Below are 20,239 nucleotides of genomic sequence, written 5' to 3'. Positions count from 1 at the left end.
ATAAATAAAAATCAAATTAAATCAAAATAAAATAAATAAATATTGAGCTCGATTATCTTGTGAATAAAATAAATACAAAAAAATCGATCTATATACACTTTATATTGCAGTTATAAATTTATTAATTTTGTTTTGTATCAATTTAAAATAAACTATAATAATTCCCAACCAATTTATTAAAATTCTCAAGCCAGACTTTCCCCGCTTATGTGGCTCCGTTTCATATGCATTATTCATGATTATTAAATTTATTAATTGACCTTCCCCCTGGGATCACACCTCTGCACCTCCCATTTGCACCATCTTCCAGAAAAACGATGAAGAAACTAGGCCATCATAGCATATAGAGCTGATAACAGACAATCGGGCTGATTAAACCTTGTCCGGTGATTCTCGAGGAGAACCAACGAAAAGTAAAGTAAAAAGAATACAAATTTTAAATTTAGTCATTGAACTTAACATTGAAGACAAGAAGAGGAAGGGAGACGGCAGGAATTTATTTGCTATTTTAGTTGGTCGCACGACCGGCTGGCAACAACAAATTAATCTCCCTCCGCAGCGCCACAAAACAAATTTGTTCTTAATCAACGCACGATTATAAGAGCTAATGTCTGTTGGAAAATATAAAAGAGAAAAATTGCGGACCAAAGAAAAATCTGAGCAACCGTAAAATTAAGTTACAAGCTCGCTGAGTTTAATTTACTCCTACACACAGAAATAATATTACCAACCGAGGTAAAATAATTAAAATTAAAATTAGAACCTATTAAAATTTTAAATTGAATATATAGCTGGCTGTTATTCGCCAAATATAAAATATATAGAAAATTTCACTTAAATAATAATATTGTTTGGATATTTCTTAAAATTTATTTTATTTGAGATTAACTTAATTTTTTAAAAGAGTTGCCTGTGGGTGGGAATACATGATTACGATAAAATTATTTATCAGCATCATATAAAAAAATTGTATAATAACAATAGTTTATTAAATATTTAGTGTAAATACAATATGCTTAAGTTTTTTCATTTTGTAGTCAAGTGTCGTTTCCCGAAAACCTGTGTAGGCGTTGAAAAATACTTGCAACAAACCGCAAAAGTTAAGGAAAATCAACTTAGCGGAAAGTTTATTTTTGGTTTGTTTTTGATTAATTTACAATCCGCTTGATTAGTGGGCGTTAACTGATCAGATAAGGTTCGCAACCATTATCGCCGGAAATATTTGCTTCACTTTTGTTGTACTTTTTGCAATTCCATAAAACCTTTTCAAGCGACCAGTTATAAAGGTTTATAAATAAAATAAATAAATTAAAATAAATAAATTTTAACTGACCAAGTATTTTCCGCTTCAAGTCACTTGGTCAGGCACGTGTTTCCTACAATAATAAGAACAAATCCTTTAATTGACGTAAAATACTACAAAATACTACTACAATATTCAGCTAAAATTGTAAGAGGGCAGCCGATAAACCCATTGAACTTTTGTGATCTTTATTTTGCGCATATAAAACGCAGGTTGGGGTGGAAAATTTTCAAAAGCATTTTCCTGTTGATTATTTTTGATGTGAGTTTTTGTGTTCCTATTTTACAATCGTGTTCGCAGTAAGTCTGTTGTAATTTATATTTAAACATGAGTCTATATAATTATACAAATATATGTAAGGTTTATTAATGATAATCTGTGCTTAATACCCTTGAATAAAGCGTGTCTTTTCATTTATAACGATTTAAAAGTAAAAAGTTTTTTGAGCAAAAAATATTTTCAAACTGGCAATTAATATAACTTAATTTACAATAGAACTTACATATGTTATACAAGTGTTAATGGATTTTTTAACTCACAAACTTAAATTTCTTTTAATAAATTTGAAGGACATTATAATTTTAGGTTTTAATTTTTATACGGGCCTATCAATTCCTTAAATTTGAAATGAATTTCGATCTCAGTTCTTTTGTTAAGGTATTTAAACAATCGCTATTGTCCAGTTAACCTTGCATTCCTACTTATTTCATTATTATTTTTTATATGTACATTGATAAGCCAAAAGGTGACCCAGTTGAGACCTACGCGACTTGTTAAATATAACAAGTTAACAAATATTTTACTGATTAGTCTACAAGGGAGTTACTTGACAAAAAAACATATCTTAACATATGCGGAGATTCAGAAAATAAACAGAATAAAATATCAGATGGATATCCGTTTGCATGAGAAAAAAGCTGACACCAAACCAACAATGAAGTAAAAATAAACATTTTTTTACGGCTTCGCAAATACTTTTTCCAAGGAGTTCCAGATTGAGTTCATTGACCACCTAAATAAATTACCCATTTAAAATATACTAGAATTATTTTAAATAATGAAAAACAATCAGTTGTTAGTCAAGACTGCAGAACAACCTTTCCGAAAATGGAAGGTTAATTTAATCAAAATTTGTGCCAAAATTCTAAGTGCGCATTTGTTTTCTTCGCGAAAATTTCTCTAGATACAGAAAACTCAAACAGATTTTGTCTGAGAAATTTCGTAGCCCACTGACTCATGCGTCGGCCATGTAAATTTCAAACTAGTCTACGCATTTCTAGTTGTATCTACAGCCAGCACTGCATCTCCATCTGTGTCTGTGCCCCTATACATGCCCATCTACAGATACATTTGTATCTGGGCAGTGCAATGCACGCATTTAACATTGAATGCAATGTTTGAGCATATTTTTCTGCTTGTTTTTTTCCTCTCTCACTTTTATTTTAATGTCGCATAAACCGGAACCATTAATGAACATTTTAGGGGGAATTGGGAGGAGATGGGGAAATAATGTTCATCGGTTTATACCGTTATCGCTGGTCGCGAAGAAAGGCGGAATTGCTTTATAGATGGTGTCGTGTTTTTATGTTGGCATTGCCAATTTTTTTTCCGTCTTTCTTCGGGTTACGTGGGAAATGTTAACTAAAATATCATTAGAAAGAAGTATAACCTATTAAGCGATAAAAGATAATTAAGTTTATGTTCTCATAACAATTTAAATTGGGTATTTCTATATTTATATCAGAAGGTTACTTCGAAACAGCATCATCATCCTTATATCATTGCGGAGTTCAAGTATACTTCATCTTCAAAAAAAAAACCAAAAAATTATAAGTTTATTTTTGTATTTTAAATAAACTAAAAATAAATTTCAATCACGCCACATTCGTTAAAATCGTACGTTAACTTTAATGTTTCTTTAATTGCTTATCAGGTAGCCATCCAAAAAATTCAACTCCGAAATTATGCAAAAATATTTTATCAGCTGACAGATACATTATTGCAATTTGGAACCTGTCAATTAGCTGTTTTTTGGTTTATTTTGCACACATTTTGATTATATTAGGCAGGTGTTGTTATTCGGTTAATATCAAGATATCATTGAATTTGGAAAAAACACTTAAAAATAAATATATTTTAAGCTAAGAGCGAGGTAATTTGGCTCCCAAATAAATATGTTTAATTAAGATTTCTATAGAAAACTTATTTTCTCTTTTAGAAATTACCTCTCAGTAAAACCCATACAAACATTCTCTTCTCTCAGTCAAGGCGTCGCCTGCTAATTACTTCATCAAATGCAAGGTATTACAAAACGCAATTGCCTTGGAGGCGCACCGCGACTTGAAATCCAAACACATTAGGCACAGTAAACACTCGACTGGCTAAACTCTCGACTTTGTTTCGATGGTTCGACAAACAGGTGTTGATAAGTTTAAGTGGCACCTTTCTGTTTGTCCGGCGATTAACATGGGAGTAATGAAGAGGTTTCGTCTGCCTATTTTTAGGGTGTTTGTGTTTGGGAAGTTCTTTAGCGACTATCAGCGGACATGCGATATCAGACGGTGTGGCGTTAGCGCCTCCCGTCTGGCCAGATAATTGTACTATATAGATACCGCAGTATATAGAGCCGGGCCCGTCTGGCGATGTCAATGGAACTATCGCCCTCCGATTACGAGTATCTCAGGCAGCCGGCGAAAACGTGATCAGTTGTGGTCGGATTCCGATTCAGATGCGGCTGCTGCTGTTTGCCTGAAAGCTTTAACTTTCTATACGTGCGCGCTTGTATATATTTGCATAATAAATCGCATAATTAAGTTTGTTTTAATGCTGATCGTCGAGTGTCGATCGATCGCAATAGTTGCAATGGAAAATTACGCGATCACATTGCAAGCAAAAGACGCAACGAAAGGCAGATTGCCTATGACCCCGTATCGAAATGGCAAAATATCCCTTGCCTTATTTATAGTGCCAGACATTTGGCGTCTTTTCCGTTTCCGCTGCGGAAGATCCCCTTTTGGCACCAAAGGGGCTTGCCAAAAAATACATTTTCGTAATGCCCTGTGATTGTAAACCTACAGGTATAATGATTTTTAAAATGAATATTATTTAAAATCAACTCCATCCCAAAAAATATTTAATCTATGTAAGTTAGGGGTTTAAATTCCAGGAAATATTAACTCTTCAGCTAGAACTCTATCTCTAGGACTTTAGTCATTGGCAATTCCTATTTTCTTAAATCACACATATAGTTTCGGGAATTTTGTATTTCCATTTAATTTTGATTTATATGATCGCACCAAAAAGTAAACAAATCAGAGTAGTGGGCATCGCATCGGCAAACATGTACCGCAGCCTCTGGCTTCTTTCTTTATTTCGCGATCACGCTTTGATCAGATGCTCTAGGTCAGTTACGGCATGCTGATCACACTGCGGCGGTCTGTCTTCTGTCGCGTCCCAAAAATAAGCCAGTTCTATATTTAAGATTTAAGTTTATGCTGCGCAGTTTATCAGCACTTTTGGGTGGTGATCACCCTGACGAGGGGCTCATCGTCTTCGACTGCACTGATAAGGCGCAAGAATCGTTCAGGTCGCGCGCTTCGTTTCTAAATTTAAAACACCGCAAGAGGGCCTTCTGAAACTAGTCTATAAAGTACCCATATACTAAGTAAAGCATTCTATCAGGTCTACAAAAAACTGATAACCAAGCGACTATGGCTAATAATGTGGCTCGACTGATATGGATTGCCGGCCAGTTTCATCAGCCGTTTTTCACGTTTTTTTGCGGTGGGTCCCGCGACGCGTGTCTCTATGCTTATTTATTAATTATGCTTGGAATCAGCTGGTGTTGCCTGGCTTGAGTTCTTTTTTTTTTGTTGGCGAATCGTCTAGATATTTGGTACCTTTCCACTTTTGGCGTGTGAAACTGGGCGAGGGAATTGGATGTTTTCTTTTGGCTCACGCAGCCGGTGAATGATGTTTGATGATCAACGAAAACCATAACCGAAATACCATTTTTCAAGCATTAAATATGAAATCGAAAAAATATTTAAACAACTTTTTAAGTTTGGAAATCGGGAATGTTTTGAAAATAAATGTACAACTTTTTTAACCATTTCACTGTTTTAAAAATCATAATAAATAGTTATAATAAATCTAAAAAATAATAAACAGGTAATTATATTAAATAATATATATAGTACACAAAGTCACCCAACCACGTTCCGGCCACACCTTAAACCAAAGGAAAATGGAAAGTCGCCCGCATAAATTGACAAATCTAAATGGTCCCCGACGACATCACATCCGTTGGAACCCAAGAAACTATAATTACAGCAGCATCCCAAAGACGCATGCATGAGAAAATATGAAAATCTGCTCCAAAATAGACAAGATATATTTATGTGGAAAGTGTGTGCCACTAAATTTGCCAGCGGGTGCAAACGGAGGCTGGGGTAAATGCAATTTCAAGTGCAACCAAAGAGAGAAAACTTGTAGAATGATATAGGATGAGAGCAAAAAAAGAGAGTAGCGTAATTATGGAAGAGAAGAGGGGATAGTAGGAAGCCTGAAAACACCCTAAGAAAAAAAAGGAAGGAATGCATACCTCACTAAAAGGACGTAGAAAAAGGGTGACCAGTAAAGAATGCAAGTTATAAGAAATTTAAAATCTTACATTTGTTAAAAAAATATATTGTAAAAGTATTTTCACAAAATCTGTCCACTTTCCAATGTATGTGATCTTCAATCTGAATTTTTCATTTTGTCATTCAAAATGATCTCTCATAAAATACTTTTTTTAAGCATGTCACAATTCCTATTAAAAAATTGGTACTGAAAGTAAGTACTTTGTACTTAAAGTAAGTACTTGGTTTTATTTTGAGTAGAAAATTCTCAATTTAAGTGCACCGTTCATGAAAAATTGTCTCTGTGTAGAACTTAACTTCTATAAATCAGATTTTTAATTTTTGTAACTTGTTCGCATTTTAGCTACGCCCCTGGACCATTTCATCTGGTCTACGGCGGTAAAATGACCGGCAAACTGCAACGAGCCACTCAAGTAACCACTTCTTTATGCACGCAGGGATCTCTCGAAACCGGCTTTCAACTAGGCAAGCAACTTAGCCGGCCGGCTCTTCCACCCCTTGCCCCTTTCGAAACCCCTTTGTCCACCCAAACCCCCTTTTCGAGAGAGGTTCAATGGGATGCTGCGTTGGCAGTCGAAGAAGAAATGAAGAAAGTGCGCATTCAAAGTACGTTTTTGTTTAAAAGTCATTGAGACACTCGAGAGACAAAAAGCGTGAACCCTTCACAGAGTTGCATTATCATGGGGTTCGGGATGAAATCACGCATTACGAAAGCATTTCTCCGATTAAAATAAAAAGAAAAAATCGTAAATCCATGCACCTAAACCGCCATGAGTGAATGTTACCCGAACACGCACACCAAAAATAGAGCACAGATAAAACTCAAACAGATAGAGTGTCTCCATAGAGAAGGCCCAACAATCCAGCTAAATTTTCGAGTCGAGTCTGAGACTGCATTTTTGTGTAGAGTTGGTTGCATTCAGCGGTTTCCGCTTGTCTGGGACACTTTTGATGTGGGTACGACAGATATCATGTGGGTCGAAAGTGGCCTGAGAGCTAGATGGAAAACGAAAAGGCGACGAGGAAAATCAATTTAAATGGTTCATTAGTTTGGTCTTTGAAATTTTGAGCCTCTTATACAGGTATTAAGTGGGGGGTTTAAATTTTATTCCCCAGCATTATGGAATTGATTCGGAATTTTAAGTTAAAATGGTTAATGTGTTTATGTCTTTTTTAAGTTCACTGATGAATAAATCTGTTAATATCCGTACATAGTATAGAAAAAAGGTATTACGGTTTTATCTTTATGGGAAATATGAAAATCAAAGATAAGAGAAGAGTCTCTTACACAAGACCGTATTGCAAGGGCTAATTGATTTACAGATGTTAAGGGAGCAACCTCACATAAAAGAAATGCGTGGGCAGAGCACACAAACAGAAACCCACTCGAAAACGAGTCGAGTATCGAATGATGCCCTATTTTCAGAGAGAGCCCTCAAATATAAGAGTGAGAGATCACTGTTTTAATATATTTTATAATTAACTGTATTTTTAATTTTGTTAAAATTATTTAGTATTTATCATTCAGCAAACCCTCTACTTAAATAGTATTTTTTCGAAGAATGTTATAATAATCTGTATCGTAGGACTACAATTTAATGGCGTCAAAGTGTTAACTGGGCAGATCAGCGACTACAGTGCACCGACTACGATAAGATAAATGTTCAAACAGCTGACACGGAAAAAGTGTTTGCCAAATCCCTTGAAATTCACTCGACCGCCACGAGGCACAATGGGAAATTTCGACTGTAAGATGCTCCCCGTGCTACTGATCATGTCTCGGGGGGCTGACTCCCGTTTTGACTTTTGTCACCGCCAGCGGCGCCTAAACTAATCAAAGCAACTAAGACTTAAGCTAAACTACTACAACTGCAATCACGGCGGAATATCAAAATGCAATCAAAATATGCAAGCCACGTAGATCAGGGAAAAAGGAGAGGGCAGGAAAAATACACAGAGAGAGCGGGGCTATTCTAGAAAGAGAAGCGAGAAAGGAAGCTGAAATCAGTACACCGAGACTTAAATACCCTTACAAGGGCTACCACTACCAACAATGATAAAAAGTAAAGGTAATAAAGGAAAATGCCAATCGAGATTCCAAAATTAGTAAGAAAAAGTTTGTGTTATATTTTTGTTTAAATGTAAAAACCATTTTTAAATAGTACGAAATGTAAAATAATATTTTTTCTTCAGATGTAAAGTAAATTGGTGGCCTTTTAATAAATCGTTTTTTAAGAATTATAAAAAGTATCATTCTTACTTGCTATTTTATTTATTCGTCTTACCATAAATAAATGCTAAGGTCAAATTATAAAATTTCAAACCGAAATCATTTTCTACTTTTTAAAATCCTTTCAACTCCAGGGATTCGTTTCGTCCTGCAGTCTAATATAATTTTTATAATCTGAGGGGGTGTGACTACGAAACGAGCTGTCGTCTAAACTAATAACACCCTTCGAAAGGGTATGAAAACGCCCACTCTCTCGCTCTCTCTTGCCGATCGCCGGGAAGTCTTAACGGCAAGTCGAGGCAACAAACATTTTCATTCGTTTTCGCAGCGCCGAAGCGTACGGTTCATAGGAGGAACGGAACGGAGTGGAACGGAACGAAACGGGGAACGCGACGGAAACTAGTTGTTGCTGTTTTTTTGTCCGTGCTTAAAAAAAAATTAAAACAAAAAATTAAGTAACACTTAAGCAAAGTCCGCGTGAAAATCAATTAAAAATCGTTCGTCGTTTTGTGCGTGTGACCACTAAAAGTGCCCCGATCGGAGGATTTTAATAAATTCAATTAAGTCCCGTCCCAAAGATCGCTTTCATTGTCTGACGCACTCGCGTGATGAACAAGTGAAAGAGTAAAAATATAAAAAAAGAAAGATCACAGCTAAAAGCAAAGTGATTGACTGCACAAGAAAAGTTCCTTACCTCCCAACCAGAAGTCAAAAGTGAAGCGGAAAACAGAGGAGATAACAACTAACGGTTAGTTGCAAACTTCCAACTGAGAAATAAACAAAGCTAAAGCTAAAAAATATCATCAAAATAGTTGAGATATGAGGTTTTTTACCATGTCACTGTTAATAATAATATCATGCCAAATCTTCATCACCTTGTTTTGAATTTGGACCAAACTAATATATGCAAATCTCATTATGGAAATGGTATTGCTCTACTACACCCCTGTGTATACATCATTAAAACCGATTCCACCTGAGATTAGCAATCAATACGAAATTACATAAATATATATTTCTCGCGATCATGCATTCTATTTACATATTACTTTCCAATTAATGTTCGTTTATTGCCGCTTTGCTGCGCTTCAATTAAAAACAAAAACAAATCGTTTAATATTCTATATTTTTTACAGGGGCTTCCACAGAAAAAGTTCCTTGTTTGTAGAGATCATTGTAATCAGCGCAGATCGAAGCCATATATAAAATGATTTCACACAGTCCGCCCATATTCAGTCACAGTCCACCCGTTAGTTTTCTGGCGGACTTCATGAGCGGACATCAGCGTCAATCGTTAAAGTAAGTTTACAAAAAATACAGACATCATAAATAAATATTCCCAGCAATTGGGCTAATTTAATACTAAATTGATTGAAGTGAACACACGAGTTTCGGCTGCCAATCAAATTAAATAAAATAATCAAAAATCATTGAAGAGGTTTTCTTCTTTTAATGTTTAACTTTTCGTGTCATGTGTTAAAGCGAACTTTCTATTCTATTTTTTATCGGTTGATAAGACACCGTAAATATTTTCTGATACATCTTTTAAGAATTTCAACAGCTGTGTACGTGCTAATGAAAGAAACGAAAAAATGTCGATAAAAATGTCGGATTACCTGACTTTAAAAGAACATTGTGTTTAAACACTTCCGTTGTTTATATTGAAGAAGTGATATTGAGTGAATTTAAATAAAAAATTTAATAAAACGTTCAAAAATAAACCTACAAATGAAATAAAAACAATACACACGTTTGTTGTATTAATTTCCATTTTGTAAATATTTAAAACACATCTGAACATTCAAAAAGCCATATAAATTTCAAATACCCAAACATAACCCACATTGGCTATATAAACAGAGCTGGAGGGCACAATTTTAATTAACTATTGTAAGAAATTCAAATGTTTAAAGGTGTGGAAATGAAAAATCGATCTGTATTGAGGGCTGCCAATATTGATTTAGTGAAAACACCTGTTCCAAGTGTCGCTTAGAGACATTTCAGCACCTGATCAAAGGAGGGAAAAACCTTTACTCACTAAAAATTAATTATAAACCTGAGACATTTTCAAGAACACAATAAATGCAGGCACTAAAAATATTCGCGCGACTAAGGCTCGCTCTTTGGTTGACAACAGGTTGGCGAAATATGAAATGAAAGCATTCAAGATCAAGGCAAGACAGACTGCTGAACCAAAACAAACATTTCGCCGATGCTGAGGTGATCTTTTGTTGGTAGAGCCGAGGGAGATTTGGAGAATCGTTCACGAGTCGGGGAGATGACGGCGAAAAATTGCTCGCTTGGCGACAATTTTGCGCGTGGCGCTTCGACATCACTTTTTTTCTTCTCAGGGGCACACGAGCAACCCGAAAAATATGACAAATCGTTAGAGGAAAGAAGGGTAAATGTCTTACATAGCTAGGGGCAAAAGCAATTGATTCAATAAAACCAATTTTGCGCGCTTCATTTGCTGCACGCGCTGCATTTTCCTCATATTTGTAGTTATATTTTTATTTTCGGGAATGATAAATATACAATAACAAAAATTCGTATAATTTATGGGTATATATCTGTCAGTTTGAGCTAAAAATAAATATATATGTAGAATATGGCCAAGCAAAACAAATAGGCAAAAGAAACGAGGAATATTAAACGAATAATCAGTTAATAAGATTAAAGAAGTCCAAAAGACGAAACCTTCAAGAATTTGCGGTCTATGAAAGAAAGCCCAGCTGGGAGTCCAAAAACTATCAACATTTCTTATCAGGGCACGTGAGCGGCATGCCTTCAAACAAACCCTAACACTCCAACCAACTCAAGTAACTCAGTTGTTAATGCGTCAAATCACTTGAAATTTCTCAGCGTGATTTTACAACAGCTTGCCCTACCCAATACCTAAAATCACCCACGTAACTCAGCGGGTGTTCAGCGAAAGCACTTGAAATTTTTTCAAGTTGCCAACTCAAGCACTAAATATGCTGATATAGTGTCCAGACAGCAGCAATTAGCCAGAAAAGGTGGTGATAACAGCAGCGCAGACGGAAAAGATCCCATAGCCAGGCCCACGCCAAAAAAGCCGTAGCAGCATGCCACCAACATATGTTCAGCATGCGAAAGTCCACGCGAACCCCATCGAACGTTATCAACCATTGACTTTTAGTTTTATGAATGTCTAGCCGAAAAATTATGATAACTATAAACGGGATGCGAACTGTGCCGAATGAGTAAGACCGGAGAGTGTCTGCCGAAAATACATTTTCACCGATGACTCACCGAAGAACCCAAACAAATATGCTTCAATTCAATATTATACGTTACCCCACGACAAACCTAAATCCAGTGGGGAGGTCGTGCGCAACTCCTCTTATCAGCGATGTTTCTTTATAGACAATACACTGGTATCAGTTGAAGTACAAGTACAAATACGAATAGTACATAGGCCTCCGAACAATGAAGGCAAACATTAAGGCAGTAAAAATTTAAGACACCACTCTTATCAGGCCTGATAAAAGGCAGCTTGATGCGTAGATGTCCGAAATAAAAGACTGATCCAAGGATCTTCTTTTCTTTTTTTCACAGTAGCTAAAAGATAACAAGAATTGGTCAAAACAATTGAAAGATTGCGGCCATCTGGTGATGCTTTAAATATAGAAATTATATTTTCAATACGTGGCGTGAGATAAACATTTTAGAAATGCTTTTGTGAGAAATAAATCTCTAGAGTTTTGAAATAATTAGTATTTAAGTATGGTCAATAAAATATGTTATTAATTTATTTCTTTTCTGCCATTTCAGCTACAATGACGAGCCCAACAGAGCGTCGCGCTACTGCCGGCCCCAAGTGATAACTCTGGCCTCCAAAGCCATGGTCAACAACGCCTCGGCGGCGGTCCAGGGCCAGGGTCCCAGTCAGCAGAAGGCGGGTGCCACGCCTCTGGGCGTGGGCAGTCGATCCGGACGCAGTTACCTGGAGCGTATGGCCTCGGCTCCGCTGCTCACCAATCAGCCCAAGTCCTGTCTCAGCCGCAAATCCTGCCTGCACAAATCCCAGAACAGTACGGCCAGCTCGGCAGATCTCTCGCCGACGGACACTGATGTCACGGACAGTGCCAGCCATAGCTGTATGTGCAGCAAGGACAGCGACAGCAACTGCGAACTGAGGTAAGTGGGCGCGGTCGATAAGATTACATCATGGAGGTAACTCGATATAGCGACGGCGAACCGATCAAGAAGGCTGTAAAAATGCCGGTGGGTTCAGTCACTTTGACGTCAGGCCCTCGAAGATAATGGCGCCGCACTTACTAAACCACCAACTGAACTAGATGGGACTTTTGTGGGGCGAGAGTCTAGGTAATTGTGGTCAGAATAGGGTGTATCAACCCATGGGTGATTCATTGAGTAGTAAGATATCAAACGAGGGGAAAATCTTGAGGAAAACCAGAGAAAGTGGAGTAACACAAGGAGCTAGAGATGTTTTTCATTTGGTATTAAAACCAAGTAACTAGGTAGCCTGTGGCTAGAAAGAAATCAAAAGATCATTTTCAAGGGTTTAAATATCATCAAATTCAAAGATCAGTATATATATAATCAAAATTACGAACTAATTTAAAGTTAATTAATAATGGGTAAAATATTCAAATATTATGCTGACTATAAAAAGTTGGTTAACTCATTGGTATTCCAATAAAAGCCATCAAAATGTAATGTCCGCTTGGAAAATATAAAATCGACGATTAAATTTTTATGAGGCATCTGCGATAGTTGAAGTAAAAGAAACAAGAAAATCTGTTGGCAGTTGAACAACTTTCCCACAGACGTCATAGCCGAGCACATGTCATTTGTTAAATAAGCAGAGAAAGCAAATTGCATACGGCCGCCAGGCTAAATACAAGCAAAAAGATCATAAAATATACTCGAATTTACACTTGAGATATATATTTAAGAACATGCAATTTCACAAAAACAAAATATAAATTATCTAAATGACTGTAGAAATCTGCCAAAATAAAAACACGCCACTGCATCGCGAGTCGGGAGGATCTATCTAGTATATCTCAGATAAAAAACCGCGCATATTAAGACCAGAGAGCTGCAACGAGTCAATCATTTTCGGGTACACCCGATCATTTACTCGTATCCGTTTTGATTAATCGCTTCGGGTGAGCGAAATGAAATGAGCGGTGAGCGAATGCGATCGTGCCATGAATGATCGTTTGTGATCGTTCAAGTGTGTGATCTGATCGTGTGTGAACGTTCGGCTTGAAGATTTTACCCGTTTGTGATCGAATATTTTGTGCAATCGATTGGTGTGATCGTGCTTCGCGCCTATCGGTATGACAATGCAGTTCGTGTTATTGCTTTATATTTGGCACAACATATTTTTATATTTGCACAAAATGACAACAAGTAATAGATTTTAAAAGCGTTTTAGAACTAATATCAAATGGAAGCTACACGTTGTCAGGCCACCGGAAAGGAAAAAGTTTCATATGGAATAAATATTTCTCAATAAACATATATGTACACACAAAAATAAAACTTGGTAAAATCAACTGTAATAATTGTCAAACAGGCCCTAACCAGCAAAATTGTCAATTCTACTAAGTAAATAGTCATTTCACAATAACAAAATACACACAATTAGCAAAGACACAAACCCAAAGCAAAAACAAAATACACGTAACCATTTTAATAGTTACGTAACTATCTTTGTTGGTCAATTTTACCAAGTTTTTTTTTTGTGTGTAATACATTGAAGTGCACTCTCCATCTATTTTATTTCGTCGTCACAAGAAATCATATTAATCCGTTCACAATCTATTCATGTACAACTGACTCGAGGTCGCAATCATCGGGAACGATTGAGCGCTTCGGAACGATCATTTTGTTCACCTACACCCGAAGTTCAAAATCACATCATTGATCGTTACGAAGCGAGTCGGGTAGTTGATCGGATCGTACTTTGGCTTTCGGGTTTGTTCGTGATTATTCGTTGCCGAGTGAGTTTACCGGATTAAACGAAAATGATCGCGCGATGATCGATCGTACTCGATCATACTCGTTGCAGCTCTCTGATTAAGACTCAAATCGGTATAGACTGATATTTAGTATAGATCGCAAGAGAGAGGCGCCATTGTATTCGTTTTTCCTCTCCATTTATCCATAACACAAGTATAGGGAATACATTATCGATTCATAAACAGGCCATGAAAATATTTGGGTTATTGATGTCTCACAGATATTGTGTAAAAATATATTTCGCTTTCAGCAAGCCCTAGAAAAGTTTTCCTTCTTTGCACTTGAATCTGACATTTTGAGAAATGCCTAAAAATACACGCGCCACGAGATAGAGAAAATAATTTATACGTACATTTGCGTCAAAGGCGAGCACTATTTCTATTTGGGCAATGTCTAGGAGATCGGGCTTAAAGCTTCACAGCTTCTCAGACGAATGCAATTACCCGTAATATTATCAATGTAAACCAGACGTGTACTTGTTGTAGATTTTGTGTACACTTTGCGGTTGCGTATTTTGTATGCCTTGTTTTATCAGTTACGACATCCACAGAGAAAAATTATTTAAAACTTTTATTTAAAATTATTGGAATAAAATCTATTTACAAAAAAAATAAATGATTGAATCTCAAGTCAAAAATAAACAAAAGTGCATCTTTTAAAAAGTCTCAATTAAACGCATGAAAACCTCATCCATCACCTTCCAAAACTTTCCGCATCAAACTGTCACTTTTATGGACCTTCTGCCCCTCTTCCTTCAATCACATTTGACAGCCTATGAAAAAGCTTTCTTTTGTCTTAATTAGCCTCCCCAAAAATCATCAAGATCAACCACAAAACGACGCAGACGGGTCACGTCAAGGCCGAAGAATTATTAGCCTAGAAGCGTGATCGCTCTTAAGCGAAAGGCGTCATTTTATTAGATACACAATTTTTTCGGGTGTAACGTAACTAAAAATATTTCAACATTACAAGCCTCGAAATACGAATGCACACAAACGTAAGGTTATATATAGAGATGGGGAGATATGTCTGATGTTCATGCAAAGATCACGTGAATCAATCAGAAATGTGAGGCTGAGGCAGATGTGTCTGCTGTAAAAATGTTGGCGCACCATCAGTCGAAAAATGTGAGAGAATTGCGTAAACTTACAAAAACCTATTTTCCCTTTTATTTTCAATAAGTTTTATTGGTCGACATAAAAAGTCATGAGGAAAGCGAAAAGCGCGACAAAAATATTCCCAGTAAAAACTATTTTCAGTCTCTTACTATTTGGACTTTGGATGTGCGTAGGGGAAATTTTCGAAAAATCTAAAAGCTGGTGGATATGAAATAGAAAAACCTGACAATTTGGCGACATAAAAGACGGAAATACCTTGAATCATTTACAAAAAAAGTAGCCCATTTGTAAGGTCAACTAGAATGACCATCAAATCAGGCAGTTGTAAAAATTTGAACAGGTCTTGGCAGAATACTTTTTCAGACGGGTTATTGACTTAAGAAAATGGGGGAACTCGAGCAAGGTCTACCGATTGAAAACTGAGGAAATTAAAAAGTATTTTTAGACATCATTTTTAATTTTTACACGAATTGCTTCTGATTTTAAAAAGCCCTTTTACCGAACACTCAAAACTCGTTTCTCCTGCCCCCATCAACGATCTTAATGCGGCTTGCATATTGAGGAGTTTTTAAATTTATGGACTTGTTGTAAACCGGACCCTCGAAAATAAATGCGATCCGTAATGCATACGGAATTATGGTTGCCTTTGGCTGTTAAGCAAATGCAGTTGATAGCCGAAACTCGTTTCCCTTGGAGAAAATATAAGCCAAATGGGGAAAAATGAATGGAAATGTAAATGATTTTTTTTTTTTTTAGTTTTTCGGCTGATCTCGTTTATAGTTGACACGTTTCAGGAAAGCGGTCGAGAAAATACAAGAAAAAACCGAGACCCGTCTGCGGTCTCCGATTTCTGGTTGGTCTGCTGGGCGTTGAGGCCCACACACCAGATAAGCGATCGAAAAGAAACCTGTTGAAGAAAATGCAGCAACAGCAGGCGCACACCGATCATGCCCTCGATGCGTGATCGTCGATAGTCGCTTCGATCCGATCCGATTCGAACTGAGTCGGGTGGTGCGATCTCCGGCCAAACAGCCATACAGCCGGCGTTCAATAAACAGAGAGCCAGCCTGGCAATAGCCATTTCAATTGCTGGCTATTTGTACTTCCCATATATATTTAGCACTCGATGCGTTCCCGCTGACTCCCCTTCAATTTGCAGACCAAATAAATTCTGCTCTGTGTGGGGGGCATTAGTCGCTTTTAGTCTAACTGACGGAAACTTTTTGGTTTCTCAGCGTTAGTTGATTTATTTTGTTTTGGCAACAGCCAAAACCCCTAAAAAAATCGAGCCCCTAACGAAGCTGATTAGCCAAAATTAGTCGCAATATCTTATCGATTTTATGGCCAACTTTCTAAATAGAACGTTTTTTTAGATTGGAGCGAAGTATGATAACACAAAAGAGAAGAGGAATAAAATATTATGTTGAAAAGCATTAAAAATCCCCGAGCCAGGATCAAAGGACAATACATATTTTACAAACTATTGTGCTCCAAAATAAAGGAATTCTTCCAGAATGTCTTCAAATATTTCTTTCACACTTCATCATCATTATCTTTCACATATTTGGGTTAATTTTACTTCCAAATACATATATACTTACCATACAGACAATATTATATATATTTAAAAATTCCAAGGGATTTCAGTCTTTTGTCAGACTCCAAGAAATTTGTGTTTCCGTCGTGTTCTGTTCCAAAATTTTCGTTGACTATTTCCTATATTTTGAATCACGAGTTATCCTATATATCTTAGTGGGGTGTGTTTTTATTTACATTTAAGCCAAAGACTCGTGGGAAGAGTCGCCAATAAAAAAGAAAATGGAAAGCAAAGCGAAAAGTAGGCGTGTTTTACATATAGATTAAGGCAAATCTTTGGCGAAGTCGTACGTGACTGCTAAAAATAAATTCAAAAAATATACAATACACATTACTCTTTTAATGACGCAGGGCATTTTTCGGGAACGGCATTTATTAAAGGAATGTAAATGCTTTAGGAGAAAAGAAATAACATACAACGGGAAAAGTTATTTTTTATCGGTTGCGGATGTTAGAAAAGGCCAAGTAATTGGCAGAAATTGGGAAGATCTTCCCATCTGACAGGGTCCTTAAAAATGCATTTGGCAACGACGCAGTTGGCTAAACTAAAATCAAAACAAACCAATAAAATGAAACTGTTGAGCATAAAAATAGAAATCTTCTCGGAGAAAGATGCCGAGTCAATGACCATAAAGTAATAAAATATATATTTCCAAATGGTTGACCCCCCATTTGGAAAACTGATAAAGCCCGGGTCAAATCTACATTTAATAATATATATTAATAAAGAATAATTTAATTATAATATATTGTGATGTACTCATCGGATGGGAAATATTTTTTTTGCAGCCGTGGCCCCAAAAAGCATGTGATCTTTGCCGATGATGAGGGTCTATCGCTAACCGAGGTTCGGGTGATGTCCGAACCCTCAAATGTGCCACCCTATTGGAGCATGAAGTTCTTGGAGCAGATAACACAGGGCCTGGTCAGCCCCCATCCGCCAGATCAGTGGACAGTGGACTTCAAGCAGCCAGCCTCAGACTATCTATCATTTAGGTGAGTTTCAAGTCAAAACTAAAGTAATATTCATTATATTATTTTTAAACGATTAATAATATTTTCTTCCATTACAGACAAAAGATAGATCGGGACTTCGTTTCCCTCGAGAATGTGATTGTTAAGGATGAGGAGTCGATTGTGGTGGGCACCATCAAGGTGAAGAACATCGACTTCCAGAAGGAGATCATCGTCCGCGTGACCTGGGATGACTGGAAGAGCCAACAGGACATCTTCTGCACATTCGCCAGGGCCTATGGACCAACTACTTGTGCCCACGTAGTCTTCGATACATTCTCCTTCAAGATCACCTTGCCGCCGTCCTCCAAGCGCCTGGAATTCTGCATCTGCTACCGCACCAACGACACCGAATATTGGGATAATAATGATGTGAGTTGGATTTTTAAATAACTAAGAAATATTTTATAACAATCGTTTTCACTTACAGGGTAAAAACTACACCATCAGCAAGCGATCGCCCTTTTATTACAACGCCTTGTCGCCCTATGATAAGGGTCAGAATCGCAACTCGAGCCAGCAAATAAGGTCCACCCTGACCGATGCCTTGGCCAAGGTGCAGAACCAAAATGGCTGGCACCAGGAGCCGCATACGCCATATTGGTGAAATCGCCTGGGAACGGGAATGGGTTTTCCCCACCCCAGCGATTGAATAAAGTTTCTCATTTAGGCCACATGAACAGAAAGAAACAGAATTGGATCAGATTATAAAATTTATAAACAATTTTAGAGACAGAGAGAGAGTCTAAAAGATTTTTATCACTAACGAATCCTTTTGACTTAAGCTTATAACTGGTACAAATATCCCAATTTTACAGTGCCATTAACTTGAGGATAACTCAATGAAAAACGAGATAGAGGGGCTTATATCTACTTCTACTAAGCAAAAGCCCGAATTTGTATGTTTTGTCTTTAATCAACTCGATGGAATTTCTTTGTATAACTTTCTAAATGTTTAATGTTCGATTGTAAAGAATTTTTGGAAAAGCTAGATTTATATGTTTACCTGTATGTCTGTGTGATCGTCTACATCTATATAACTGATATTAGATTAATGTAACTAAAAACGAAAAAACCCATAAAAAAGATATGAATTTTGAGGCGTGAAGCATCCAAGCAAACCATTGTTTCGAAATTTTCTGCAATTGCAAAATAAAGAAAACAACAAAAAACACACATACACAATTAAAAACAACAAAATTGTAGACTTAAGTTTATTCTTTTAATACTTTTCATTTTTTATCCTTTTTATTTCGTTATACAATTTTTTCCTTTTGGTTATTTGAAACGCTAAGACTGAAATGGCTTGTTATGGAGAAGAAAACACGTCCTGCAATACATTATATAATATAATAAAATAAACACACAACTATTCGCATCATCACATCAGACACAACAAATTTCTTTGTCCTCATCGTTCTGTGTGATCCAGATCCCCAACTATACACGATATACACCTAACTAGATTTAAGCGATTTGTACATACAGAAGCAAATGCTATCAATATACCAGAAAATTGCCTGTTAAATACATTTATATACATATGAATTTAGTGATGTAACGATGTCTAGCTTGTAGTCCTTAGAGGTTATTTAGTTAGTAAGGCGCCCAACTGACGTAACGTGAATGAATCAACTATATATGTGCCCATATATAAAGCGTACTCTATAATTATTTAGTTTTTACTGAACTTATGACCCAACGAGCCATTATATTGTCTTATTCAGCTCAATGCTCATAAACAAAATAAATATTTTTGAAAAACATTTCGAATTTTTAATTCTACGGAAGCTACTTGAGATTTAATATTATTGTATAATCTTTGGATCAATGTCAATCCATTTGTCACATTAAGATGCCGAATTTGAGAAATATCAGTGTTCCTTCTTTCTATTCTCAAGTTATATTGGGTACCCTTTTAACAATTTCATTGCATTTCCAACAGTAGAGCGTCTATTTTGACCTGAAATTTTTAAGACAGGGGAGGTTTTTGAATTTAAACGCCATAAAAATTTGGTAATACTATACATAAGCGGGCTCACCCCCGAAATTCGCGAAAAAATTATCCTCGATGGACCGCGATTTCTTAAGAATTTACGTGCAAAAAGAACTTTGCGGTCGGCCATGGTTCACTTGTAATTGAATTTCAAAGTTCCCGGGTTTGCTATAAAAAACAAGGGTGCTTTTCTCATATTTTCAATCAAAGTAATTACGTTTAAATAAGTTCCTATAAAATTAATTAATTGTTTAAATGAGTTCCTATAAAATTATTTAATTTCTTAAGTGAGTTCCTATAAAAAAAGTGTAGACTTTTGTC

General features: G+C 36.4%; 1 protein-coding gene across 1 annotated transcript; it reads left to right on the top strand.

Moving 5' to 3' along the window:
* The first annotated feature begins 8,486 nt into the window (after positions 1 to 8,486).
* On the top strand, positions 8,487 to 19,688 carry Gbs-70E (Glycogen binding subunit 70E). The gene is made up of 6 exons (XM_017138981.3): positions 8,487 to 8,924; positions 9,313 to 9,475; positions 11,972 to 12,337; positions 17,698 to 17,904; positions 17,982 to 18,294; positions 18,353 to 19,688. Exons 2-6 carry the CDS (start codon positions 9,384 to 9,386, stop codon positions 18,527 to 18,529), a joined length of 1,155 nt encoding a protein of 384 aa, XP_016994470.2. The 5' UTR covers positions 8,487 to 8,924; positions 9,313 to 9,383; the 3' UTR covers positions 18,530 to 19,688.
* The last annotated feature ends 551 nt before the right edge of the window (positions 19,689 to 20,239 follow it).

This window comes from Drosophila takahashii, chromosome 3L (genome assembly GCF_030179915.1).
Source record: "Drosophila takahashii strain IR98-3 E-12201 chromosome 3L, DtakHiC1v2, whole genome shotgun sequence".
NCBI lineage: Eukaryota > Metazoa > Arthropoda > Insecta > Diptera > Drosophilidae > Drosophila > Drosophila takahashii.
Note: the sequence above shows the minus strand (reverse complement) of the source record. Positions and strands in the feature narration are given on the sequence as shown.

Bases quoted from the DNA above. Each gene is read 5' to 3' on its own strand.
- Gbs-70E (XM_017138981.3), top strand. From the start codon at position 9,384: ATGATTTCACACAGTCCGCCCATATTCAGTCACAGTCCACCCGTTAGT. The intron at 12,338-17,697 runs GTAAGTGGGCGC...TTTTTTTTGCAG, and splicing joins GACAGCAACTGCGAACTGAG to CCGTGGCCCCAAAAAGCATG. The intron at 17,905-17,981 runs GTGAGTTTCAAG...CTTCCATTACAG, and splicing joins TCAGACTATCTATCATTTAG to ACAAAAGATAGATCGGGACT.